This window comes from Manis javanica, chromosome 17 (assembly GCF_040802235.1).
Source record: "Manis javanica isolate MJ-LG chromosome 17, MJ_LKY, whole genome shotgun sequence".
Classification (NCBI taxonomy): Eukaryota; Metazoa; Chordata; class Mammalia; order Pholidota; family Manidae; genus Manis; species Manis javanica.
The window spans coordinates 60,476,166-60,498,358 of record NC_133172.1 but is presented as its reverse complement, the minus strand read 5'-3'; the positions used below and the strand labels follow the sequence as shown (position 1 = coordinate 60,498,358).

The following is a 22,193-nucleotide window of genomic DNA, read 5'->3' as shown; positions in this document are numbered from 1 at the left end:
GGGCGCCTGGGCGGATTTGGCCCCGCCCGGGCGCGTGCATGGGTCACGTGGGGCGCGGCCCGCGGCAGCGGCGGCGGCGGCGACGGGGGCGGCGGCCGCGCGGCTCTGGTGGGACCAGCTCGAAGACTGCGCCGGCTCTGCAGGTACCGCGCCCGCCGCGCCTGGCTCGGCCCCCCACACCCTCCGGGCCTCCTAGGCGCCCGCGGGGCCTCGGCCCGGCGCCTACCTCTGCGCCCGCCACGCCCCCCGGGACTCGTGCCCCGCGTCCGTGGGACCCCCGCCCCCAGCACCCCTTCTTCCAGACCCGACCCTTTGCCCCATAGCGCCACCCCAGCTGCCCCCGGCGTTGCGCCCCCCAGCACCCGCAGCCGTGGGGCCCCACCCACCCCGAGCGCGGGCCCCTCCGGGGCCCCTGGCCGGGCGCTGCCCGCGAGGCTCCGAAACCCCCCTTTGTCTTTGCTTCTTTATTCTCATTTCCCAAGCGCTCGGGTTGAGTGGGATTTGTCGTCGTCTTTGTTCTGAATTCAGAGTGACTGAGAATGAGGGCGCTCCTGAGGGAAGGGCACCGCCAGGTCCCGAAGCGGCGGCCGCGTCTCCAGGGAGCCGGCGCTGCCAGGTGCTGGCGGGGAGGGCCCTGAGGCCTGGCCGGCCGCCCTTGTCCCTGAGGACCCGCACGCCGGGCCCGCTCGGTGCTGCCAGCAGGACGCAGCCTGGGCTCTCACGCGGGGCCTCCCCCCAGGGCTCTGGACTTGGATAGACCTCGGTCTGACCCGCCGCTGGCCACCCAGCCTCAGGGTCCCGGCCGTGTCGCTTCACCGCTGTGTCTGTTCCCCGTCTGTAAACTGGGGATGACTATAACTGATTGCTAAGGTTGTTGAGAGAATAAGCAGGGTGACAGGAATAAAGAAAGCCCTTGGCGGCGTCTTGTGCAAAAAGCCCGCTCTCAGCCAATAGCTAACACTGAATTATGGTGGCTAATAGCTAAGGTTTATGAGCACGTAGGTGTGCCAGGCACTGTTCTAAGTGCTTTTATGTGTCGGAGAATTACTGCATTTAATTCTCATTATAATCTTAGGCAGGAACTATTATTCCCATGTTTACAGGTGGTGTAAGGCAAGGTGAGAGGTGAAGTAATTTCACCTTCAGACAAGATTCGGAGCTCCTCGCAAGCAACCTGTCTTCCAATCCAGGAAGTCTGTTGTCAGAGTCTGTGGTTTTGATCATTACGGCAATATTCCAGGGCCGTTGAGTTCAACACATTAAATATATTCTTTTTAGTAAGTTGAAAAATTTTAGGTAAAATCCACAGAACATAAAGTCACCATGTTAGCCATTTGAAAGTGTACTGTTCATAGCAGCTTATTCAGTGTGCAGCCATCTCCACTGTTTAAGTCCAGAACATTCCGGTCAACTTAAAAGAAATCATATCCCATTAGCAGTCACTCCCTGTTCCTTAGCAGCCCTAATCTGCTTTCTGTATCTGTGGATTTGGGCTTTCTGAACAAGCTTTGTCCGGTAGTAATGTATACTTGTGCTTCATCCTTTTTATTGTTGAATGATATTCCATTATGTGGATAGACTGCATTTTGTTTATCCATTCATCTGTTGATGGATATTTGGGTTATTTATACTTTTTACCTATTGGGAATAGTGCTGCTATGAGTATGGCTGTGCAGGCTTTTATTGGAGTGCAAGTTTTCCGTTATCTTGCATATACACTGTGGAGTGGATGTTCTTACTATTTTATCATACCAGCAACAACTCTGTCAAAGTGCTGACACAAAGTTTGAGAAGTTTCTTATATTTTTACTCCTCAAGAGTGAAATTTGAGCTTTGAACACTAAGCAGTATTTGCTTCTATTTAATTAACAAATATTGTATACAGAGCACCATGCCAGGCGTTGAGGAATATTATAGATGGATGTGATCCTAGCCTCACACCATCATGAAGCCTGCAGAAGGAGTAGACTTACATCTGAAAGCAAAATTGTAAAAACTTTTTAGAAAATAATACAGGAAAATATCTTTATGACCTGGGACTAAAACAGGATCTCCTAGAGAAAACATAACAAGGTGCACAGAAAGAAGATTGATACATTTGACTACTTAAAATTAAGACAGTTCATGCAAAGCACTATAAAGAGACAAAATATACAGAGAACTAGTATCTAGAATATAGAAACAGTTCTTAAAATTCTGAAAGAAAAGGAAGGCAACATAGTGGAACTAAGAGCAACAGCTAGAAACAGGCATTTCATAGATGAGGAAATAGCACAGAAACAAAAGAATGCCAGTCAGTCTTAGTAATCAGGGTGATGCCAGGGTTCTTGTTCATGGCGTCAAAGAATGAACTTTGCAAACACTCAAGGTAGAAAAGCAAGGGAGAAGTTTTTATTTAGAGAGAAAGTGAGAGGACCCAGCTCCTGGCTCATGCAGGGAGGGGACAAGAGAGTCTGGGGTGGTGTGTTTAGGGGATTTATAGGCGGTTGAGGATGAGTGTGACAAAGGGCTAGGGAAGCAGACCTGCCAAATGGTTCTAAAATGTTTATCTTTGATGAGACACTAAGTCTCTTTTCCTCATATCAGTTCTTTAGGTAACAGAAGAAATGTATTGCTCTGATTCCTTCCCAGGATAGCAGCTTCTTGGTCTGGAAGCTTATCGATCAAGTCTGCCTGCCCTGCTCCCAAGGTGGGCTGAGTTATTGTCTGTCTGCTAAAGAATATGTTAAGAACCTTACTTTCTAACTTACTGGGTTTTAAAATGTGATCTTATCTTTAAGATGGAATCCTTCCTGTTTTTACTATGTTGTTTTATGGCTGGGCTTGCTTGCTAAATCAATTGCCCAGGTTGCAAATTACTTGATTAGGGACTGGAGGAGGAAAAGCAGCATATGGGTAAAGTTAAAAAAATAAGCTGGGCCTTTTAGCAGGCTAAAGTAAATCTTAGAATGGCATGATTTAATTGACACAATGAAGACATGGGCTATGCTGAGATATTTTCTTACCTGGGGAATATTTGACATTCCAGGTCAAGTTATTCCTGGCTTTTTGAGCTTTAACTGATTAGCTCATTAATTTTGAGTCTTTTCTGGCTCTCTAATTTTAACTAATCTCACCAAAGAATGCCTGTATTCCTAGTTTAATATTTTTACCCTAGAGAATTAATGTGACTGACTTTACTTAATGTTTAATATGGAGTTTTGAGTTTCGGTAGGGGTTTTATTTTGTACCTTGTTACATTGTTTTGACTGTAATTACCCTGCTTTGCTTTACCTGGAGGCCCTCACCCTACTCTATCTAAACCCACAGTCCCTGTCTCAATGGTATGTACACCAAACCTGACCTCCCACTTCCAGCCATCCTGTGGACAGAAGGTGAACTGCTCACACTGCAGTGTTGAGGAGGAGGCATGGTGAACTTGTGCCCTGCTGGTGGGCATGTGGATTGGTTCAGCTGCTTTGGCAGTGTAGTGGAGTGCATGGATGCGCTGCAGCCTGGCAGTTCAACCCTTAGGCATTGATGTTCTTGCACATGTGCCCAGAGATGTGCATGGGATGTTCATGGCAGCAGTGTTCCTCACTGCAGTAAAAACCAGCAAAAACTACCCAGGGTCCCCCAGCAGTAAACGGCGTGTGAATCGTGGTGTCTGTACCCCGAGGTGGTGTGCGGCAGCACTGGTGGGTGGCCTAGGCTACAGGAGCTCTGCCGAGTCTCGAAAACAACGTTGAGTGAAAGGAACAAGCCACCAAAGAATGTGCGCAGTCCGATTGCTTTGTATGAAGTTCAAAACCAGGCAGAACCGAGTACCGCTATTTCAGAACCTGTGCCAGGGGAATAGTACCACTACTAAAAAAAAGGAGGCAAGGGAATAACGTCATAATTTAGGAGAGTGGTTACCCCCAGGGTGGTGGAAGGGGATGCAATCAGGCAGGAAGCACACGGCGCTTCTAAGACTCTTGTCTTCTTTGTAAGGAGAGTGACTATGAGGCTTGTTTTGTTTTATTATTCTTTTAACTGTGTATAACAGGTTTTGACTGTGAATAGTACAGCTTCTGTGTGTTTTTTTCAGTTTTTTTAAATTCCAGGAAAATTAGCTTTAGATATGTTCCCTGCCCTCAAGAGGCCTGTGCTCTAGCTGGAGAACCAGGACAGAGACAAGTTAAACACTTAACCAGAATGTAGACCAGCGTGGTAAGTGCCACATGGGTAAGAGAGAGAGAGGGACTCAGAGGCAGGGGTCGGAGTGCGGCTCTGCGTGTCCCATGACCTGTGTGTCATCTGGGCTTGTCAGCACTGGTTTTGAATTGGGGGAAAACAAAGGGCCTTGAGCTGGTCTGGGGAAGACAGACAGGATCTGGGTGCTGAGAGCAAGGCACCTGCGAACTCTGAAAGAAGAAAGTCCTGAGAAAACGCTGACGGAAGTCAGGGCCCTGGTCCTGCTAGTTGCTGCTGAGCTGGATGGCGCTGGCTGTTGACGAGGAGGGTGAGGGCCACCTCAGGTCTGCCACCCCCGTGACTGGAAGATTGTAGGAGCCTCTGAGGGTACCTGTGGTTCCTGATACATCTGCAGGTTTTGGTTTAAGAGATATGCAGAATTTGCAGCTTGTCCTTTTACTGTCCTCAAAACCAGACCGACAGTTTGTCCATCCGTCATCATCCATCTTCCTGTTGCTGTAACAAATTACCAGTGTGTCTTAAAACAACACACGTTTTCTCTTACAGTCTGGTACTTAGAAGCCTGAAATCAGTCTCATGGGGCTGAAGTCAAGGGTCAGCAAGGCTGTGTCACTTCTGGAGGATTTGGGGACAGTCTGTTTCCTTGTTTTTGCCAGATCCTAGAGGTGATGCCTTCTGTGGCCTGTGACCCTGCTCCCCTTCAAACCCAGCAGCCTAATGTCTTTAAATCTTGCTTGCTCTCTCTGACCTCTGCTCCTTGATCACATCTTCTCTGACCCTCTTACCTTCCTCTAAGGATGCATGTGATGACATTGTGCCCCCCCCCGGATCATCCAGGATCATCTCAAGATCCTTCTGCAAAGTCCTTGTTGCTACATAAGGTGACATATTTAATCAAATATGCAAAGTCCTCTTTGCTCCGGAGGGTGACATTTATGAGGTTTGAAGATTAGGATGTCGACATCTCAGGGCCGTTATTCAGCCGGCCCCACTATCTTTCATCCGGTGGTGCTTTAATGGTCTGTTTCCCATCATACTGCTTTACCTTCTTAAGCAGCATTTCGGCCAGTTTGCCGTATTATGTTCTTTTACCACCCATCCTGGGTCTCACTCATTTAGGTGACTTGGTGACATCTGTGCTCCAGCCGAGACCTTCTCCCAGAACGCTTGATTTGTGGAGGTTTTTATATTAGATTTGGCTGCCCGGTTCCCTGCTGAGTCAGCTAAGCTGGAGGCCAGGAGAGAGAGCATTATAGGCCGCAGCAGGTGCGCCTCGCACACAAGGCTTTGCTCCCTGCAGTTCTGACCATAATTTCCCCATGATGCTTGCAGAGTTGGAACGTTACCTTTAGGGGTTTTTTTAAAGTGTTTTTTTTTTTTAAGACTTTTTCTTTCTGGAGTAGTTTTAGGTTTACAGTAGAATTAAGAGGAAGGTACAGAGATTTCCCATACAGCCCTTACTCCACACAGAGCCTCCCTCATGAACCTGCTCACCAGAGTGGAACCTTTTTTATAAGGATGAACCTACATGGGCACATCGTAATGGCCCAAAGCCCACAGTTTACCGGAGAGACCTTTGAGTGCTCGATGAATTAGCCCTGATGAATATTGTCTTGTAGAAGTAGAAAACACCTAACACAATAGGGACTTGTTCTTTTCCAATTTGGGTTCTGTTTTCCCCCACCTGTTTCTCTCTTGTTCTCTGATGTTTTAGTTTTATGTAGAGGAAAGAAAACAAAGTTGATAATAACTTCTATAGGTAGATTGTATAGGGGCCAGAATTTTGCTGTTTCAGTCTTTCTTTCTGTATAATGGATTTCTTTAGGTGTAGACTCCTACCTATCCAGACAGAAGTGAATCAGTCACTCCGTCCAAGTGCAGCTTGAGATCTAGACATCTCTTAGTAGGCTTCTAGACTTAAAAGTGTCCTTAGCAGCTTTAAAACTGTGTTTCCATGAGCTTGCTTGGAATCTGATGGCTTTGGAGGAAGTCCCAATTTCTTTTTTCATTAGACATTATTTCCACCATGGACCTAAGGGTGGGGAAGAGGATTGAGAGGGTGTGTAATTGCTTGTTATTTTCCACTTACTGTCCACCAAGGTGTGAACAAATGTGGGGAGAAGTCTGGTGCGTCTGAGGAGCAGCAAGGAATCAGTCACAAAGCCACACTCTCTCAGTCCAGCCGAGCCTCATCCCCATCTGGACCCCGTGGGTTTAGCACTCCTCACCTCCTGCCTGCCCTGCTGGGCCACCTTCGCAACAAGCTCCCTTAGCGCCCCCTGTGTGGAAGGGGCTTACCCAGAGAGCAGGCATTTCTCACAGGCGAGACCGTTCACAGTGCTGTGCCCTGACAGGAGGGTCTTACCACACCCTCTTCCACTGTGCCCGCCCTGCTGCGTTCAGTCACTCTGTTTACCTTTCAGGGAATTCTGTGTCCAGGGATGGCAGGGACTCTGGGCTCACTCCTGACAGGTCCTCAGCATCTGACATGGTTGTTTTCTTCATTGCTGTTCTAATGGTTCTGTTTTCCACATAGACTTTCCAGTGACCATCTGTGTTTAGCTTCTTGGCTGTATTGTTTATTACTAGAGAAATTGGCACTTGAATTTATTTAACCAAACCTCTGTGAGTTTGGTTGGTGTGAGTCAGATCTCTCCATGTTGGGCTGCCTCTGATAAAATTGCATTTCTGTACCTCAGGGCTGGGGACCAGACCCAGAACACTGCCAGCCTCTAATTCTCTGTGCTTTTAAGGAAGTATAGCAAAGATACCATATGTTTAAGGTATTTGTATATGGTGGGTGTGTGATGCTAACATACCACCCTGGTCTTCCCCTGGACAAGATGGGGAGGGGAATCTGATGGTGCAGCGAGACGCTGGCCAAACCGGGCTGAAGGCCCTGATGCCTCCGTCTCACTCAGCCCTGAAGCTGGCACACCTCTCTGCGGGACCGAGCGGGAGGGCACTGGAGGGTTTTGTACATGAGGTTTTTCTTCCTGTAAAGGATCAGAGGAGTTTGGTGAGCCTGTCCCGAGTGGGAGAACAAGGTGGTGGGAGCAGGGAGGTCAGCCTTGGTCTGGGCCTGGAGGGACTCAGCCTGCTAGGGGTGCTTCCCAGCTTCTCCCCAGCAGGGAGGGTGTGTGTGTGCCAGTCTCCTCCTCCTCCTCCTCTGAGATGGGTGCGGGCTCCCTGTGCCCAGGTGGGTGGGCGGGCCGCCAGGAATTGGGGTAGAGATGCAGGCAGCTGCAGTAGGGTGGCCGCAAAGTGCTTTGAGCGGGGAGCGGACGAAGGTGGTTTGCAGAGAGGAGGCCCGGAGCAGGCCCAGGCGCCTGGAGAGGGAGGGCTGAGCCGGGGCCCGCCTGTTCCTAGGCGTGGTGTCCTGAGCTGCTGGTGTCTGCGCGGAGCGCCATCACTGTCCAAGCCATTGGACGGGCTTTGTCACATCTCACAGGATGTTCTCTAAGTAAGAAGGTGCAGGAAGGGGCTGTGTTCCCGCTGAGCCTTTCACCAGCCCAAGGCTGTCTCCTTGCTTTATTCTGAGACGAGGAAATGCGTTGCTGCTTATTTAGAGATTCACGACGTGGGGAGTTCTGTTCCTGCGTCCCCAAAACTTTGGTCTTAGTTGTATGTAGGATTTCCATAGCTGAGCTCTGAGGACAAAGGAAAGGAATTTGTGTTGGTTTTTGTTCGCAGATTGGCCTTAGGACGCAGCAGCATATTCGTGAAGGCCCAGAGCTGGCAGAGAGAGGGGAAGAGGCAGCCGTGCAGAGCTAGTGGCCCGAGCCCAGCACTCAGGAAGCTCCTCTGCGCTCGGGCACAGTTGGCTGGGCTTTTCCTTCACAGATGTTGAAATCATTGAAAACAACTGTGTTTGAGGGGGAAGAAGTTCCCTTTAGTACAAGGTCTTTCCATGGGGCGCATCTGACTTGCTCCTTTGAGCAAGAATCTCGTCACCTCGTGCAATTAACTTTTCCACAAGTATTGTTCTCTTCACAACCCATTAGATCTTAATACGTGGTATTTAATTTTTTATTAAAAATGTTGTTTTAACATTTTAGACCTAACACCCACCTGTTACTTAGAACAATAGATTTAATATTCCAAGTTTCTAGTTTTTTTGTCATAGTTATAACTTGGTTATTTCTTATTTTATTACATTTTGCTTGAAAAGTACTAGTGCATAGAATTATTTTTTGTATTCACTTTTCTCATAGCCTAGTATTTGATTAGTTATGACAAAAGGCACTTGTATACTTTTAAAATGTTATTTCAGGCACCTTCAGTTTTGCATGGTTTAGCATGGAATCTCAGTTCTTATAAGAAATTCATGTTTTGATTGTTTGTCTGGGAATCTGGCAATTAGCGCTATTCAGGAATTGCAGCCTGTGTGAACACTGACGCTATGCCAGGTCAGGGGCCTGTCCAGCCAGCCACCTGCCTCAGCAGGACTTGGCTGTGTATTGACATGGCTCAGCAGGGGGCCCTGGAGCAGGGTGACTCAGCACTCCCTCATCTCTGGTGTCTGGAAGCTTGGAGGGTGTTGATGCAGAGCTCAGAAAGAATGACCACGTTGGGACAGGGGATCCTAACTTTGAATGTGTTTCAGGGGGTTTGGGAGCAGCTCCCAGTGGTCCTGCCCGTAGTCTGGCAGATTGATCAGAAAAGCAAGGCATCCTGGGCCCAGATGTCATTTATCCTGAGAGTTCATGATTTAGGGACTCTCAGCCTGTGTGTCCTTGAAGAGAAATTATCCCAAAGGAGTTTATAATTGCTTCTATATTACTAAGTATTTGGGTTCTGTACTTAAAAGTTCATAATGTGGTCTTTTCATGGTCAGTTTTGCCATTCTTACTGTGGGGGTGAGTTTCTATGGACAGAACCCCAGGACATAGCATTTTACCTTTAGGAAAGGTGACCCAACTTCAGACGTTTTTCTATATTGTTACTTGAGAAAAGCATTTCTTTAACTTACCTAAAGCCACATCAACTTAGTTTCTGATTTGGTACCATGAAGAACTTCCCGTGGGGGAGATCATGTCCGTGGGGGGCATTTAGGGATCCTGCCGCCCAGCATTTCTCAGTTTTCTGTCATATTTCTTTGGTGTGCACCGTTGGTTTGTCATGTAGACTGTACCGTCATATATTTGTTTGTATCTATTCCACATACAAATATATGCATATATGCAACAGTTCTCTGTGATTTGGGGTGCCTCTCATCCCGGCATGGTGTAATAAGTCCAGGCCAGTGGCTTATCTTTCTCCTGCTTAGTTTGATTTTTACTCTGCAAAACTTGGCTCAGCTCAAATTACACTGCAGTGGAGTGGGAGGGAGTTCACTTGTTCTTCCTTAAGCTTATGCCAATTTTTGCTGCTAGTGTTGGGGATTTTCTTAGTTTGAGGATTTTTTTTTTCTATTTAAAAACATGAGATTTCTGTAAGAGGAGCCAGTTCCAGGAGTGTTATATATAATTTTTGGCTTAAAATCAATTTTATATAATAAATGTTGTATCCTCGTGTTCATGTATCTCTGAGTTCCGTGTAATTTAATTGTAGTGTCTGTTCTGATCTTTTTGGTATTGTGTCTGTCACAGCACACAGGCCGTCCCGCCTCGGCAGCTCCCCAGGGCGAGTGTGGGACAGAGGCCCAGCAGCCTTGGTCTGCTGGGCCTCTGGCTCCCTCTGCAGGGTTATCTCTGCCTGTAGGCACACAGAACCAGTTCATAGAGCATTTAAAATTGTCTTGTTAAATGCTCATCTCTTCTAGGTACAAGTATTTAGTTCATCTTTGAATCCTTAGCAACTGCCAGTGGTACCTGGAACACAGCCGGTGCTTTGTATATGCTTGCTGTGCAGATACTTAAAAGAGTTGTATAGGATTTGTGTTTCTTAGACATAAGGGGCCAGGCAAGGATTATGATGTCCAAATGATGTTAGTGGGTTGCAAGGGTGCCCACTCTGTTGTTACTTGAGAAAACCATTTTTTCAAGTTTGGGGAGTATCTCTTTTTAAGTGTAGAGTTACATGTATTATACAAAATAGAGTTTATGTTTAGCTTATGTTAAAGTTTATTAAAGCTTAGTTTTATCTCAAATGAATTGTAAGCTCTTTGAGGCCAAGGCCATGGCTTAGTATTTACCTCTGTTTCTCCTACTTGGTCTCTGTGCGAGTAGTGGGCCCTGTGCACTTGCCGATTATGAATAAAAAAATGCCTCTCAGCTGTAATGTGAATTAAACAGTCTGTGCCTGTCGTTAGACTGGGCTGGGAGCTTATTTAGGGCATAGAGAATATTGTGTTTATCTCTGTATCCACAACATGTAGCACAGAACATGAATTTCAGTAGGAATTTGGTAACTCCTGGTAGTTATGTTGACTGATCTCCTTGGAAGAAAAAAGCTTTCTAAGCTACAGATGTTAATGAGGTTATAAGTTTACTGGATCCATGGGCTACATGCATTTGAAAAGTTACTGTTATTTCACAAGGGCAAACTTGTGAAGTTCTGAGGTCCTCACATGTCTTTCCTCACTTAGACTACGCGTGCTCTTTCAACGTACCAAGCAAAGAACGCTTCTCTCTCCCCTTCCTGCAGGCTGCCATGGCTGCCGTTGACAACTTCTACCTCTTGTATAGGGAAATCGCCAGGTCGTGCAATTGCTACATGGAAGCTCTAGCCTTGGTTGGAGCCTGGTATACGGCTAGGAAAAGCGTCACTCTGGTCTGTGACTTTTACAGCCTCATCAGGCTGCATTTTATCCCTCGCCTGGTGAGCAGAGCAGACCTGATCAAGCAGTATGGAAGATGGGCAGTCGTGAGTGGTAAGAAATGAAATTTCAATTATTGCCCAATTTAAAATCAAAATAATCTTTCCTGTTTAAGTTGTGTTTTAAGTTTGACACATTATTCAAGTAGTTACGGAATTTAATGTGATGTTTTCATGAGAACATGCTGATAAAAAATAACATGTCTTGTGATTATGTTTACCTTTTCTTACTGCCCTTGTCTTGGAAGAATGTTTATCTGTTCCCTCTCATTCCCAGTCCTGCTCCAGCCGCTCCTTCCCACCTCTGAGTTTTCCTTTTTGTTTTCTGTTTTGATATTGTCCTTAGAAACTGTCACTGCTTTCAGAGATGCATCTCTTACTGTTTTTAAATATCATTTGAATTTATTTTTGTTTCCCAGGAAAGTACCTCCTTGCACTCATTCAAGCCAAATATAAGTTTGAAAACAGTTTCTACTGTGTCTCACAATGTTTTGAATATGAAACAACTCTTCCTCTGCCTGTCAGGGTGGGAGAGTGACCAGCATGTATTGTTCGTATTATGGATTCGACATTGTGCTTGACTGGTCAATATTAGAACCCAGTTTACTTCTGGTGTGAATCTTTCTCTGAGTAAACCGGAAATGGGGTATTTAAGGTTCATTTTTTCAAAGGTCGCACCATTAAATGAGCGCGCTCACATTTCTTGGCTTGTACTGTAGGTGCGACAGATGGGATTGGAAGAGCCTATGCAGAAGAGTTAGCAAGCCGTGGTCTCAATATCATCCTGATTAGTCGGAACCAAGAGAAGTTGCAGATGGTTGCTAAAGACATAGCTGACACCTACAGAGTGGAAACCGATATTATAGTTGCAGACTTCAGCAACGGCCGTGAGATCTATGACCCGATCCGAGAAGCCTTGAAAGACAAAGACATTGGCATCCTGGTAAATAACGTAGGTGTGTTTTATCCCTACCCCCAGTATTTTACTCAGGTCTCCGAGGACAAACTCTGGGACATCATAAACGTGAACATGGCCGCAGCTAGCTTGATGGTCCACATGGTATTACCGGGAATGGTGGAGAGAAAGAAGGGCGCTGTTGTCACCATCTCCTCTGGCTCCTGCTGCAAACCAACTCCCCAGCTGGCTGTATTTTCCGCTTCCAAGGTAATGCATTCCTGATGAGAAGGTCAAGTCATAATGCAAGAGGACACTTATTAGAACTTATCATGTTTGGTTCAATTTGTTATGCTCTTTGTTAGCAACTCATGTTTGCCTCTGCCGTATTTTTTTCCTGACATGAAAATAAGCCTTTTTCTCTTGAATTTCATTCCATGCTCCTGAAAAAGTAAGTCTTTTCCCCTGCTCCATTTTAACAGGCATATTTAGACCACTTCAGCAGGGCACTGCAGTATGAATATGCTTCCAAAGGAATCTTTGTGCAGAGTCTGATCCCTTTCTACGTGGCTACCAACAGGACCGCACCTGGCAGCTTTCTGCACAAGTGCTCGTGGTTGGTGCCCTCACCCAAAGTATACGCGCATCACGCTGTTTCTACTCTTGGCATTTCAAAAAGGACCACAGGATACTGGTCCCATTCTATCCAGGTAATAGTATGCACTTCACTCTTGTAATTAGGTTAATGCATCTGAGACTTTTCTAAGTGATGCATGGGAATCTGACTGAAGCCTACTGCTCACAAATGAGATTTAGCAGATTCTGATTCTTAAACCTGACACCCTGAATGGTTCTTGTTAGGTCACTAAATTCTCTTTTGTGGAATTATTATATCAAGGACATTTAAAAGTTGAGCCTACATGGCACCAAAGAGATGAAATATGCTGCTTTCATATAAGTAGATGGTAGTAGTATAAAAATACTAAGTATTTATGTGGGTATTTAAAAATTAAAAAGATTCTAGTAATGCTTGTTGGGGTACCGCTAAGCCAAAAGTGTAATCCAGAACATAAACCACAAAATAGGTCAATGCTTCATGTAAGTGTTATGTCCAGTGATACCTCAGTATATTACACTCATTTGTTCAAGAAGCATAGAATTTTTTTTAAGTTTCTTGGCTCAGGCAAGATAAACATTTGGGTCTTTAGTATTTTAAAGAGCAACTTTGTTAAATATTTGAAAATTTGACTAGATGGATGGAGAACTCGCAATGACTTACTCTAATGGACTGTGGTTTCTTTGTCTGCCTAGTTGTAGACGTGTCCAAGTTTTGAATTGTTTTTCTTTAATATGCAAGGTTTTCTTTATTACCAAACAAACATGTTTGGGACTCTTTGAATAAAGATTATTAAAGTTACTTTTACTGAATAAACAGATAAGCAAAGCAACAGTTAATTTTTTACTTTATCAAGAAAATTAGCTAAAAGCTTCTTTAGTAAGGAGGAGCTTTCTTTAAATGGTTATTTCCAGGTCCTTAGTGACTAGTAAAAAGTAGCTTTAGGTGCCCTGACCGTGAAGTTCCCTAAGAAGTGGAGACAGAATGAGGATGGGGTTGAGAGGTCCACTGGATCTGGCCTTGCGAGGCTCCCGCTGGGGGCGGATTGGGGTGCTGTAGGGCCATGCAGAGAGATGGGTGGGGGCTGTTGCTGTAGTCGAGGTAGGAAAAGACTGGCTCTTGAACTTAGGATTGACTGTGGGTGGGGAGCTGAAGAATGAGCTCAACAAGTTAGGCGGTAGAATCAACTGTCTTTGGTGACTAATTTGATCTGGGAGATGAGAGTGGGTATCGGTAAGAGGATAGGAGAGTTGGTTAACGAAGTCATGATTTTCAGGTACCTCTGGGACATCTGAGTAGACTCATCTTATAGCCAGTCACGTGCATTTAGGCCTTAGAAGAGTGATGTGGGTTGGAGTGAGGTGGTGGTAAAAGCTGTGGGTGAGGATAAGATAACCAGGGAGCACATGAGGGAGAAGGCTGAGGCCAGAGCAGAGGGAGGACTGTAAATGTACACGGGTCAGGTAAGTTAGGAGGAGCCACTCACAGAGAATGCTGAGGAGTGACGAGAGACAGGGGAGGCCCAGGGTGGAGTGCTGTCAGTTAACAGGGAATGCTCCGGGTGGATCCAGTAACTCAGGGCCTGGAAAGAGCCCACTCAACACAGCAGCAAGGTGGATTCGGTGGAGGTGGAGGGACAGAGCATGAAGGCAGGCTGCAGGAGTGAGCACACGTGAGAGTGGAGATGATCTGTGAGACCTTTCAGGAAGCTTGGCCATTAAGGGAAGAAGAGAGGCTAAGAACAGAAGCTGGAATGGAAGGAATATGGAAGGAGGTGTGTGTGTGTGTGTGTAATAGAGGGAGAGAGAGGAACGCAGGTGAATGCATTTAGGAAGTCTAGGCAAGGGTGAGATGCAGGAGAGGGAATCCTGAGAACAAGGGAAAAAGTTGGATCCTCCATAACCAGAAAAGGGAGAGAGGTGAATGTGGGTACAGGAGTATGTGCACAGAGGAGCAGCAGTCTTTGAGATCTCTGCCTGTGGGCCTCCATTTGCCTAAGAACCAGGCAGGCCAGGTCTTCTGCTGAGAAGGGGGAGGAAGAGGCAGAGGACCTGAGGAGCATGAGCTCCGTGAGGTGTGCGTCGGGGACATGCAGAGGCATTTCCCAGTGGTGCTGGAGTCCAGGTGCTGTGGTGCCGGCCATCAGTTTGCACAGTGGGGGTTTCTCTGCAGAGCTCAGCCATCGGCGTGGAAGGGAAGAAGTCCACACAATGAGATTGATCTGGTTTGGGGTTTTGCTGAGTGTAGGGGATGGAATGCCAGAGAGAAAGGAAGGTGAAGATAAGGGCTGATGGACATGGAGAAGGTGGAGTAGGAAGTGAGGAAGAAGGTGTGGCAGCGGCCAAGCCGGACAGCACTTCCATGATCGAAAATAATCTTTCTCCACCCAGGTGTGATTGCATTGCGCTGGCTGACAAAGCCTGGCTCTGTGCTCCCGGGCTGTCACTCTGTATTAGGCTTAGACCGTGTCATCCTTAGCTGAGGACTTTCCTAACCACAAGGATAACAAAATAATAATAGACATTGCTGAGCTCTTCAGAAGATTTGTGCTAGGAGCTTCTCATGCTTTACATTATCGAATTCCCGTGACAGTCGTGTCCTTATGTCTGGTATTATCCTCATTTACAGAGGACATTTGGATTCAAGAGTTAATTAACTCCCAACATAATGTGAATTTGGCTAATTTTTAAGAATAACCCCTTCCTCCAAATCAACTACAAATGGGTGTTGGCTTCATCTGTTGGACGTCTACCAGAGTTCCTGACGGCCTCGTGTGTCTCCAGATCACCCAGAGTAAATCCAGAAATCTCAAAGGATACTCACTTAATTTTCATGAACTGAAAGAGTAAGGACAGAAGTGGTCTTTACGTCTGGGGGGACAGGGCGGGGGAAGCAGGGGAAGGACAGGGTGGGCACTACCCTCAGAGTGCTGAGAATCCCCCAGAACTGCAGGTTCCTGACGGAGGTGTTCTAGCAGGAAAGCCCCAGAGTGCCTAAAATCTTGAACCCTTTCATCAGTGGCTTTTCTGAAAATTGTCCCTCCCTCCGCCTGCCTGATACATGAAGGAGTGAAATCCTACCGAAGGCCTTTCAGAAAAGCTCCCTGTGTGGAGCGTCTGCATCCGGTGTGCAGTTCACATGAGAGTGGTCCTGCCCCGGGGGATCCAGCCAGCAGCCCCAGGCTCTGCCGGGAAGACTCGCGGTGAAGGAAACGGATCGGCCTTTTCAGGCCGTGGCTCTGAATCTCATTCCCAGCACAGGCTCCTCTGGTTAAAGTTAAGAAACGGGCTAAAAACCTGCTTGTCGCCTGAATTTGCGTCCCTGAGGGAGGACAAAAAGAGGAGAGTGAGGATGGGTTTAGATGCAGTAGATGCTGTGACTGGATTTGTAGAACACCAGCGTGTTCATTACGGTGGACCTTTGTTCACACTGATGAATTTTTCCTGAGCATGTATGTTTTTTAGCCAAGGAATTCTGTTAAGCTAATTTAACACCTGGAGTAGCTTTGTATGCAAAGCTATTAAAGCCTCCCATTTTTTTCTATTTTTATTTTATTCAAATTATTTTCAACATCATCACTTCTTTTTTCAATTTTACAACAAAGATTTGGTTCATCAGTCACTGTTCCGGCCACAGCAGATTTCTCTGATCGCTCTGCCTTGTGATTTTTGCCATCATTTCTGCTGAGTGCAGTTTTCTCAGGTTGCAAAGATCTAAATTTTGTCAAGATGTCAATCCTCTGTCAGTCATTAGCCTCTGAGAAGTATATTGTATGAAGCTCGATAGGCCAAACAGAAAGTAACAAGTTGTATTTTACGCTGTTTATTCCAGTGAGTCTTCTACATTATGAAATAAGTAAAAATGATTAACTGTTTATATCTTGACAAGATATGGAGGTAGATTGAAAATAAGGGGTTGAAGGAAAGGAAGGAGCAGCCCATATTCTCGAGTCTGGCTGCAGAAACTCAGTGGCACCATTTGCTCAGATAGCATGAGAGATCAGGTTTTGGGAGAAATGAGTTTTACTCTTCTGGGAAATACTTAAGAGGAGTGGGGTGGGCTGCTGCACGGATGGGTGCTGAGGTAGAGGCCTGAATGGAGGTTTACTGATGCCAGGCGGTGGTGGCTCAGGGAGAGGTGGAGCCAGGAAGCCCTGCCCTGCAAAGGCCCTGGGGCTGCTGTGGGTGAGTCTGAAGGAGCAGCTGATAGCGGGATCAGGGGTTAAAGCCCTTCTTTCCTGGCTCCCCGGCAGCTGGGAATGGCACTTTTAATGACATACCCTTGCAGCAGCTTGGTTTACACCTTTGGAATAACTCCAGTTTAGGGATCGACCTCTGTTCTTTGGGATATTCTCCATCCTTTCCATTCCTTTTATTTCTTACCTCTTTATGTCCTACCTGTCTCTGTCCCTGGGGAATGTGTACCATTTGCATTTTAATTGCTAATGCACATTTCCAAGGAGCTGAATGTGTACATTTACTACTGACTCCCTCTTCTCCAGTCAGGGTCCCCAAGTCTTACTACATGGGCTTCCCTGTTGTCAGAACGGTCGATGTCGGCTTTGCTTTTGTGGAGGAGCAGCAACTCCCGTCTTGGGCCTGGACAGATCTGGACTGGTCAGGATCCTTGGACAGGCACCAGGCCTTAGGGAAGCTAGGCCACCCCTCCTCTCCCTCTCTCTGTGTCCCATATACACTCTCCACCCGCCTGCCAACTCACTTCCCTCTGGGTACTCTTCTGCACTTCCCAGTGCTGAGAGACCTGGCACTCCTTTCTGGTAACTGTTGTCTAAACAGGTCAGTGTATCAGCCCCTTTAGTTTACCAGTCAGTACTCAGAGGGTGGTAATCACCCCTCCTCTTCCATTAGCTCCTTCACCCACAGTTTCCACCCTCCTGCCCAGGGCGCTAAAGTCTCCCTGGGATGAGCAGAAAGGGTGTGCCCGTGAGGAGTCCCTGGGCAGAACCTTAGGGAATTGGCTGAATAGGCCTTGAGCCCGGTGCCTCTGCAATAGACAGCTGTTGTGAATGGGAATCAGAAACAGATTTTTAGATGTTGGTCTCTTCTCCACTAAGTAAACACTGAAAATGTACAGTCATTCCCCGTTAGCTGTGGGGGACACCTTTCACCAACCCCAGGGGATGCCTGAAACCACAGATAGTACGGAACCCTTTAGATAACTGTGTTTTCTCCTATACATACACACCTGTGACAAAGTTTAATTTATAAACTAGGCACAGTAGGAGATGAACAACAGCAATAAAATAGAGCGGTTCTAACATATCCTGTTAGAAAAGCTATGTGAATGCGGTGTGTCTCTCTGTCTCTCTCAAAACATTGTTCTGTACTCTTCTTCCTAAGATGGTGTGAGATGATGGAATGCTCGCGCGATGAGGTGGCTGAGGGGAATGACGCAGGCACTGTGACACAGTATTAGGCTGCTGCTGACCTCTGACCAGAGCTCAGGAGGCTCTCTGCTTCCGGACCTTGGCTGCCTGGGGGGAACTAAAACTGCAGAAAGCCAAACCATGGATAAGGGGACCACCCCACCATGAGGGGGAGACCCTGCTGTCTATTCTGTCTTGGAGGTCTACATGTTCGAGCGCCGCCTTACCTACAGGTCCTCCAGGGACCGCAGCTGACTTCTGTTATTTCCTTGGGTTTAGAACCTTTTCTTTTGGGTTAGTAGCTCCAAGGAAGTGTATCCAGGTATTTTTTCCACGAAATCCTGGCTTTTCAAAGAGCTTCAAAGAGACCATAATTACGTCCCTGTCTGTGGCTCTGAAACTGTATCTCACAGTTGATGACACGGGGACCCCTCACTCAGTGTGCTTCCCTCGGGCTGCAGAGGAATCCGGGTCTGTTTATCAAGGAGAGGATGGGTGAGCTCTATTACTATACATCTGTGCAAGGCTAGAATTTCAGCATTTGCCAGGGCCTGCCCATCTCCATTCCTCAACATACAGGTAGGACTTTGTCTCACTGTGGGACAGACCTGCCAGCACAGTACAGGGTTTCTGTACCTTGGTGCTGTGGGCATGTGGGTTGGGCGATTCCTCGTCACGTGGCTGTTCTGTGGACTGCAGGATGTCAGCAGCATGCCGCAGCTCTACCCACTGGGTGCCAGGAGCACCACCACACGGTTGTGACAGGACATTTCTCTGGACATTGCTGTATAGAACACCCGGGTGAAACCCCGGGGGCCGAGCAGCAAGAGCAGGACTCCCTGTCTGGATCCCCAAGCTGGCCTTCATCGTGGCTCAGGACAGCCCCAGGCTCCATTCCCTTGTTTAACCTCACTTCATCCTGTCCCTCAAATCCCAGTGTTCTCACACAGTCCTAACCACCTATGCATTTATCCATTTCAGCTGCCTTTTGTTCTGGCATGGTTTTGTAATTCTTAACCAAGTGAACATATTATTCATATCATGTTAAGGAAAGATGGAATTGTATTACTGCATGTCCGTCTGTCCTCATTATTGAGAGGAAGTAGGTGGGTGGTGATCATGCAGTCTATTCCCAAGAGTCCAGTGTAAGGTCATAGGCAAAAATAGGTGCTCAGTATAGTAGCATCTAAGGGCTTTTCCTTCTTTTATATGTAATGTGATTGGAGACATTTGTTGAATTAAACCATTTCTGTTGGCTTTTGGTTCTAACCTTAAAACCTTTTTCTCTTTAATTTTTAGTTTCTTTTTGCACAGTATATGCCTGAGTGGCTCTGGGTGTGGGGAGCAAATATTCTCAATCGTTCTTTACGGAAGGAGGCCTTATCCTGCAAAGCATGAAACCGGATGATGGTTTGGGAAGTTTTGCCAACTCATGAACCTGCAGTATTCTGACATTTGGAAGAACACATTTGATTTATCTTCTGTACGTTCTCTTATCACTGGTTATGTAGCATACTGCTGACTTATCATTTGCAAAGCAAACATAATACTTTAAGAGAATGCTGTGGAAAAACCTCAAGGGCCACAGGATGGCACAGCATAAATAATGATGAAGGCACAGAAACGGATTGAGGAAACCTAAATTTTGTTGCTTTTTTCTTAAGCTTTTCAAAAGGTGTGTGATTATGTTGTTCTGGGAGCTACAGCAGTCTGATAATGAAATATAATATGACTTTTCAGCTCTTACAATTTCAGATTGTTTTTTAAGGGAAATTATTTCAATAGATACATTATATTGGTTTTCAAATGTTCATCAGAAACGACTATTTAAAAGGTTGTAAGAGCACTGGTATAATTAACAGTAGAAATCTGTGTGTATTATATTGTATAGCTCTAGTTGTTTGGCTATCTGTCTATGAAGATGCTGCTTTTCAAATGGTACTTCATTAGAGAACCATGTATGTATGTATGTTGTGTGCATCTGGCCACTTTATTTATGGGTAATTTACTTTGAAAAAGATTTTTGGTCATGATGGCTTAAGTGGAACCTTTATGGGATGTTAAAATTCTAGTTTATTCCTTTTCATACTGAACAAGCCTACCTAATTTTGTGCTGTAGGTTTGCCATGTGTAATACTGCTTATTACATTCTGTTGTTTTGTTTTTTAATCTGCTGTGGAATTAATTCATTCCTAGATTTGACATGTAATGTTTGACCATTAGTCATCTCTTGACTTACAGTTATTGTGGATAAGTAGTGATTTCTCAGCCTATGACTCTTTTAGTAACTGAAATTTAGCCCATGAGAGCTTGTTATATCTGTTTTTCATACACTTTTCTATGTAATACTGTTCCGTTACAGTACCATTATTGGTGTAATCATCAAGTATTTATGGAATAGTAGTTAAAATATGAACAATTATGTGTGTGATATGCCGTATCTCTTGAAATAAGTTAGAAGCTCATTTTTGGTTCATGTAATGAATTTATGCTTTAGAGTGAATACTTTTATTGGTGTGGAGATAATTGTGCACAACCCCCCACACTATGGGCTAGCAGTGAGGCCTACTGCAAAATGTTCTGATTCAGGTCCTGTAAGCTCAAACGTTTGGAGGCCCATATACCTAGTGCTTTGACAATTGTAAATCACTACATGAGTATGACAAAAATATGCAAATTAAAATTTGGGGCTTAAATATTGTGACACTGATGCAGAGACTAGTGAATTGATTGAAATCAGGACTTCTATGGAATAGTTTTCTCCTGAGATGATACTCCATTATGAGTAGTCCTAAGCATGCATTTATGTTACCCACAATTTTGCCAGTGATGTTGCCTCAGTATTTTCAGATATTGGACTTAGGAGGTCAGTGGTTAAGTTCAGAAGCGTTTCCACTTATAGATCAGGCCTTCATCACATAACAGGAAGACCTTCAGATATGAAAATTTGCCGTCAGTACTATGTAACACTGAAGATTGTGAAGGAGTTAGCCCGGAAGCCTTCATTTTGTCATATGGGTACATTCCCTCCCCCAACAATTAATTTGTGGTCATTAAAACTAGAATAAAACCTGACTTCATGTAAAAATACCATATTTATATCTAAGGTGTTATGTGGTACAGTAATGTCTTATAATTTAGATGTTGAATCGTTATAAGATGAGAATAAGTAAATGATGTCAGTGATGTTTTAAAATTCCCTATGTGGGAGAAATAATGCTGATGCAAAGTTAGTGAAAGATCAAAACAATGAATCTTCCTAGGTTTTCTCTTTCATGAAATACTTGTCCTTAGAGCTCATTTGAGAGTGATTCTGGGGGCACTGTAGACAGGGTTTGTTATTTGGAATGTGAGAAGTAAGAACATTTGAAACAATCTGAACTGTAAGTTTAATAGTAAAAGCACTTGCTTCTGCTTCCTTTGAAAGAAGTTTTGCTCCATGCTTGTAAACTGGTTGTTTGGAATGAGAGTTACCATTTTATCCCAAAGAAACAACATTAAAAAATCACAAAAATTTAATCTATGAAACCTGAGGTAGTAATTTATTAAAAACTGGTAATTCATCAAGAAAATTACAATAAAAAATTATATATATGATAGTTGAGTACAATGGCAGGGTGGTTTGATCATTGACTCTGGCAACGTGGAAATTGCTTGCGTTCTTGCCGTGAGCCATTTTGTCTCGTGGGGATGAAAGGAATGTTGTCCTGGGTTCGAGAGAGTGGGAAGGAAAAAGGAAGACAGCAAGTAGACACAGCTCTTTTGAGCAGTCTTTGTTTTGTTTTGTTCTAAGCCCAGGTACTTGTTACATTTGTGAACCAGAGGGATAGGTGGTATCCTCAGTCTTGACATTGTGTGCCCTCTGAAACCAAGTCCAGTCTCTCTCTGTCATCTCAGTTTTGGCTCTGCTGTTACAATTTAGACAAGTATTTGGTTTGAATAAAAATTTACCTTCCTGTGGAATTGTGAACGCTTTATTACACACATGAAGCATGAGTTTTTAGGATGATATCTTAGAATCTGGAGTCGTGGAAACTGGTAGACCAGGATCCTATGGCTCTCAGCCTTTTTTGGTAGATTTCCAAGCCACCTCTCTCTCATGCCTCAGCCCCCTGAAGCTTATGGGTTTTCAGGGGCTGGCAGCATTCTCCCCTTCCAGGCTTTGGGACTTCAGTGTCACATGACAAGGATGTTTGCAGTTCCCCAGCCTACCCCAGTTCCTAGTAGTTGGGCTGTGTATTCAGTGGCATAGTGACTTTAAAGGGCTGTTAAAAAGAACCTTGGCCAAGACCGATTTACCCCCAGTTGGAACAACACAGTTAAGTTTAAACTCACGTACCTTACTTGGTAGCATTAGGGCG

The 22,193-nt window shown here is 45.4% G+C and overlaps 1 protein-coding gene across 3 annotated transcripts; it reads left to right on the top strand.

Moving 5' to 3' along the window:
- The first annotated feature begins 8 nt into the window (after window positions 1-8).
- Window positions 9-21,795, top strand: HSDL1 (hydroxysteroid dehydrogenase like 1). 3 transcript variants are annotated; one of them, XM_073225818.1, is made up of 6 exons: window positions 28-143; window positions 2,587-2,689; window positions 10,765-10,990; window positions 11,655-12,100; window positions 12,313-12,540; window positions 19,132-21,795. In XM_073225818.1, the coding sequence occupies exons 3-6, from the start codon at window positions 10,771-10,773 to the stop codon at window positions 19,228-19,230; spliced, it is 993 nt and encodes a 330-aa protein (XP_073081919.1). In that variant the 5' UTR covers window positions 28-143; window positions 2,587-2,689; window positions 10,765-10,770; the 3' UTR covers window positions 19,231-21,795. The 3 variants fall into 3 exon arrangements, with proteins under 3 accessions (XP_073081920.1, XP_073081918.1, XP_073081919.1); XM_073225819.1 differs by lacking the exon at window positions 2,587-2,689 and having other exon boundaries at window positions 9-143; window positions 12,411-12,540; XM_073225817.1 differs by lacking the exon at window positions 2,587-2,689 and having other exon boundaries at window positions 10-143.
- Window positions 21,796-22,193: the final 398 nt, after the last annotated feature.

Excerpts from the sequence above, each read along its gene's own strand:
- HSDL1 (XM_073225817.1), top strand. The coding sequence starts at position 39 with ATGGGTCACGTGGGGCGCGGCCCGCGGCAGCGGCGGCGGCGGCGACGG. Across the intron at positions 10,991-11,654 it reads AAGATGGGCAGTCGTGAGTG|GTGCGACAGATGGGATTGGA; the intron begins GTAAGAAATGAA and ends CTTGTACTGTAG. Across the intron at positions 12,101-12,312 it reads CTGTATTTTCCGCTTCCAAG|GCATATTTAGACCACTTCAG; the intron begins GTAATGCATTCC and ends CCATTTTAACAG.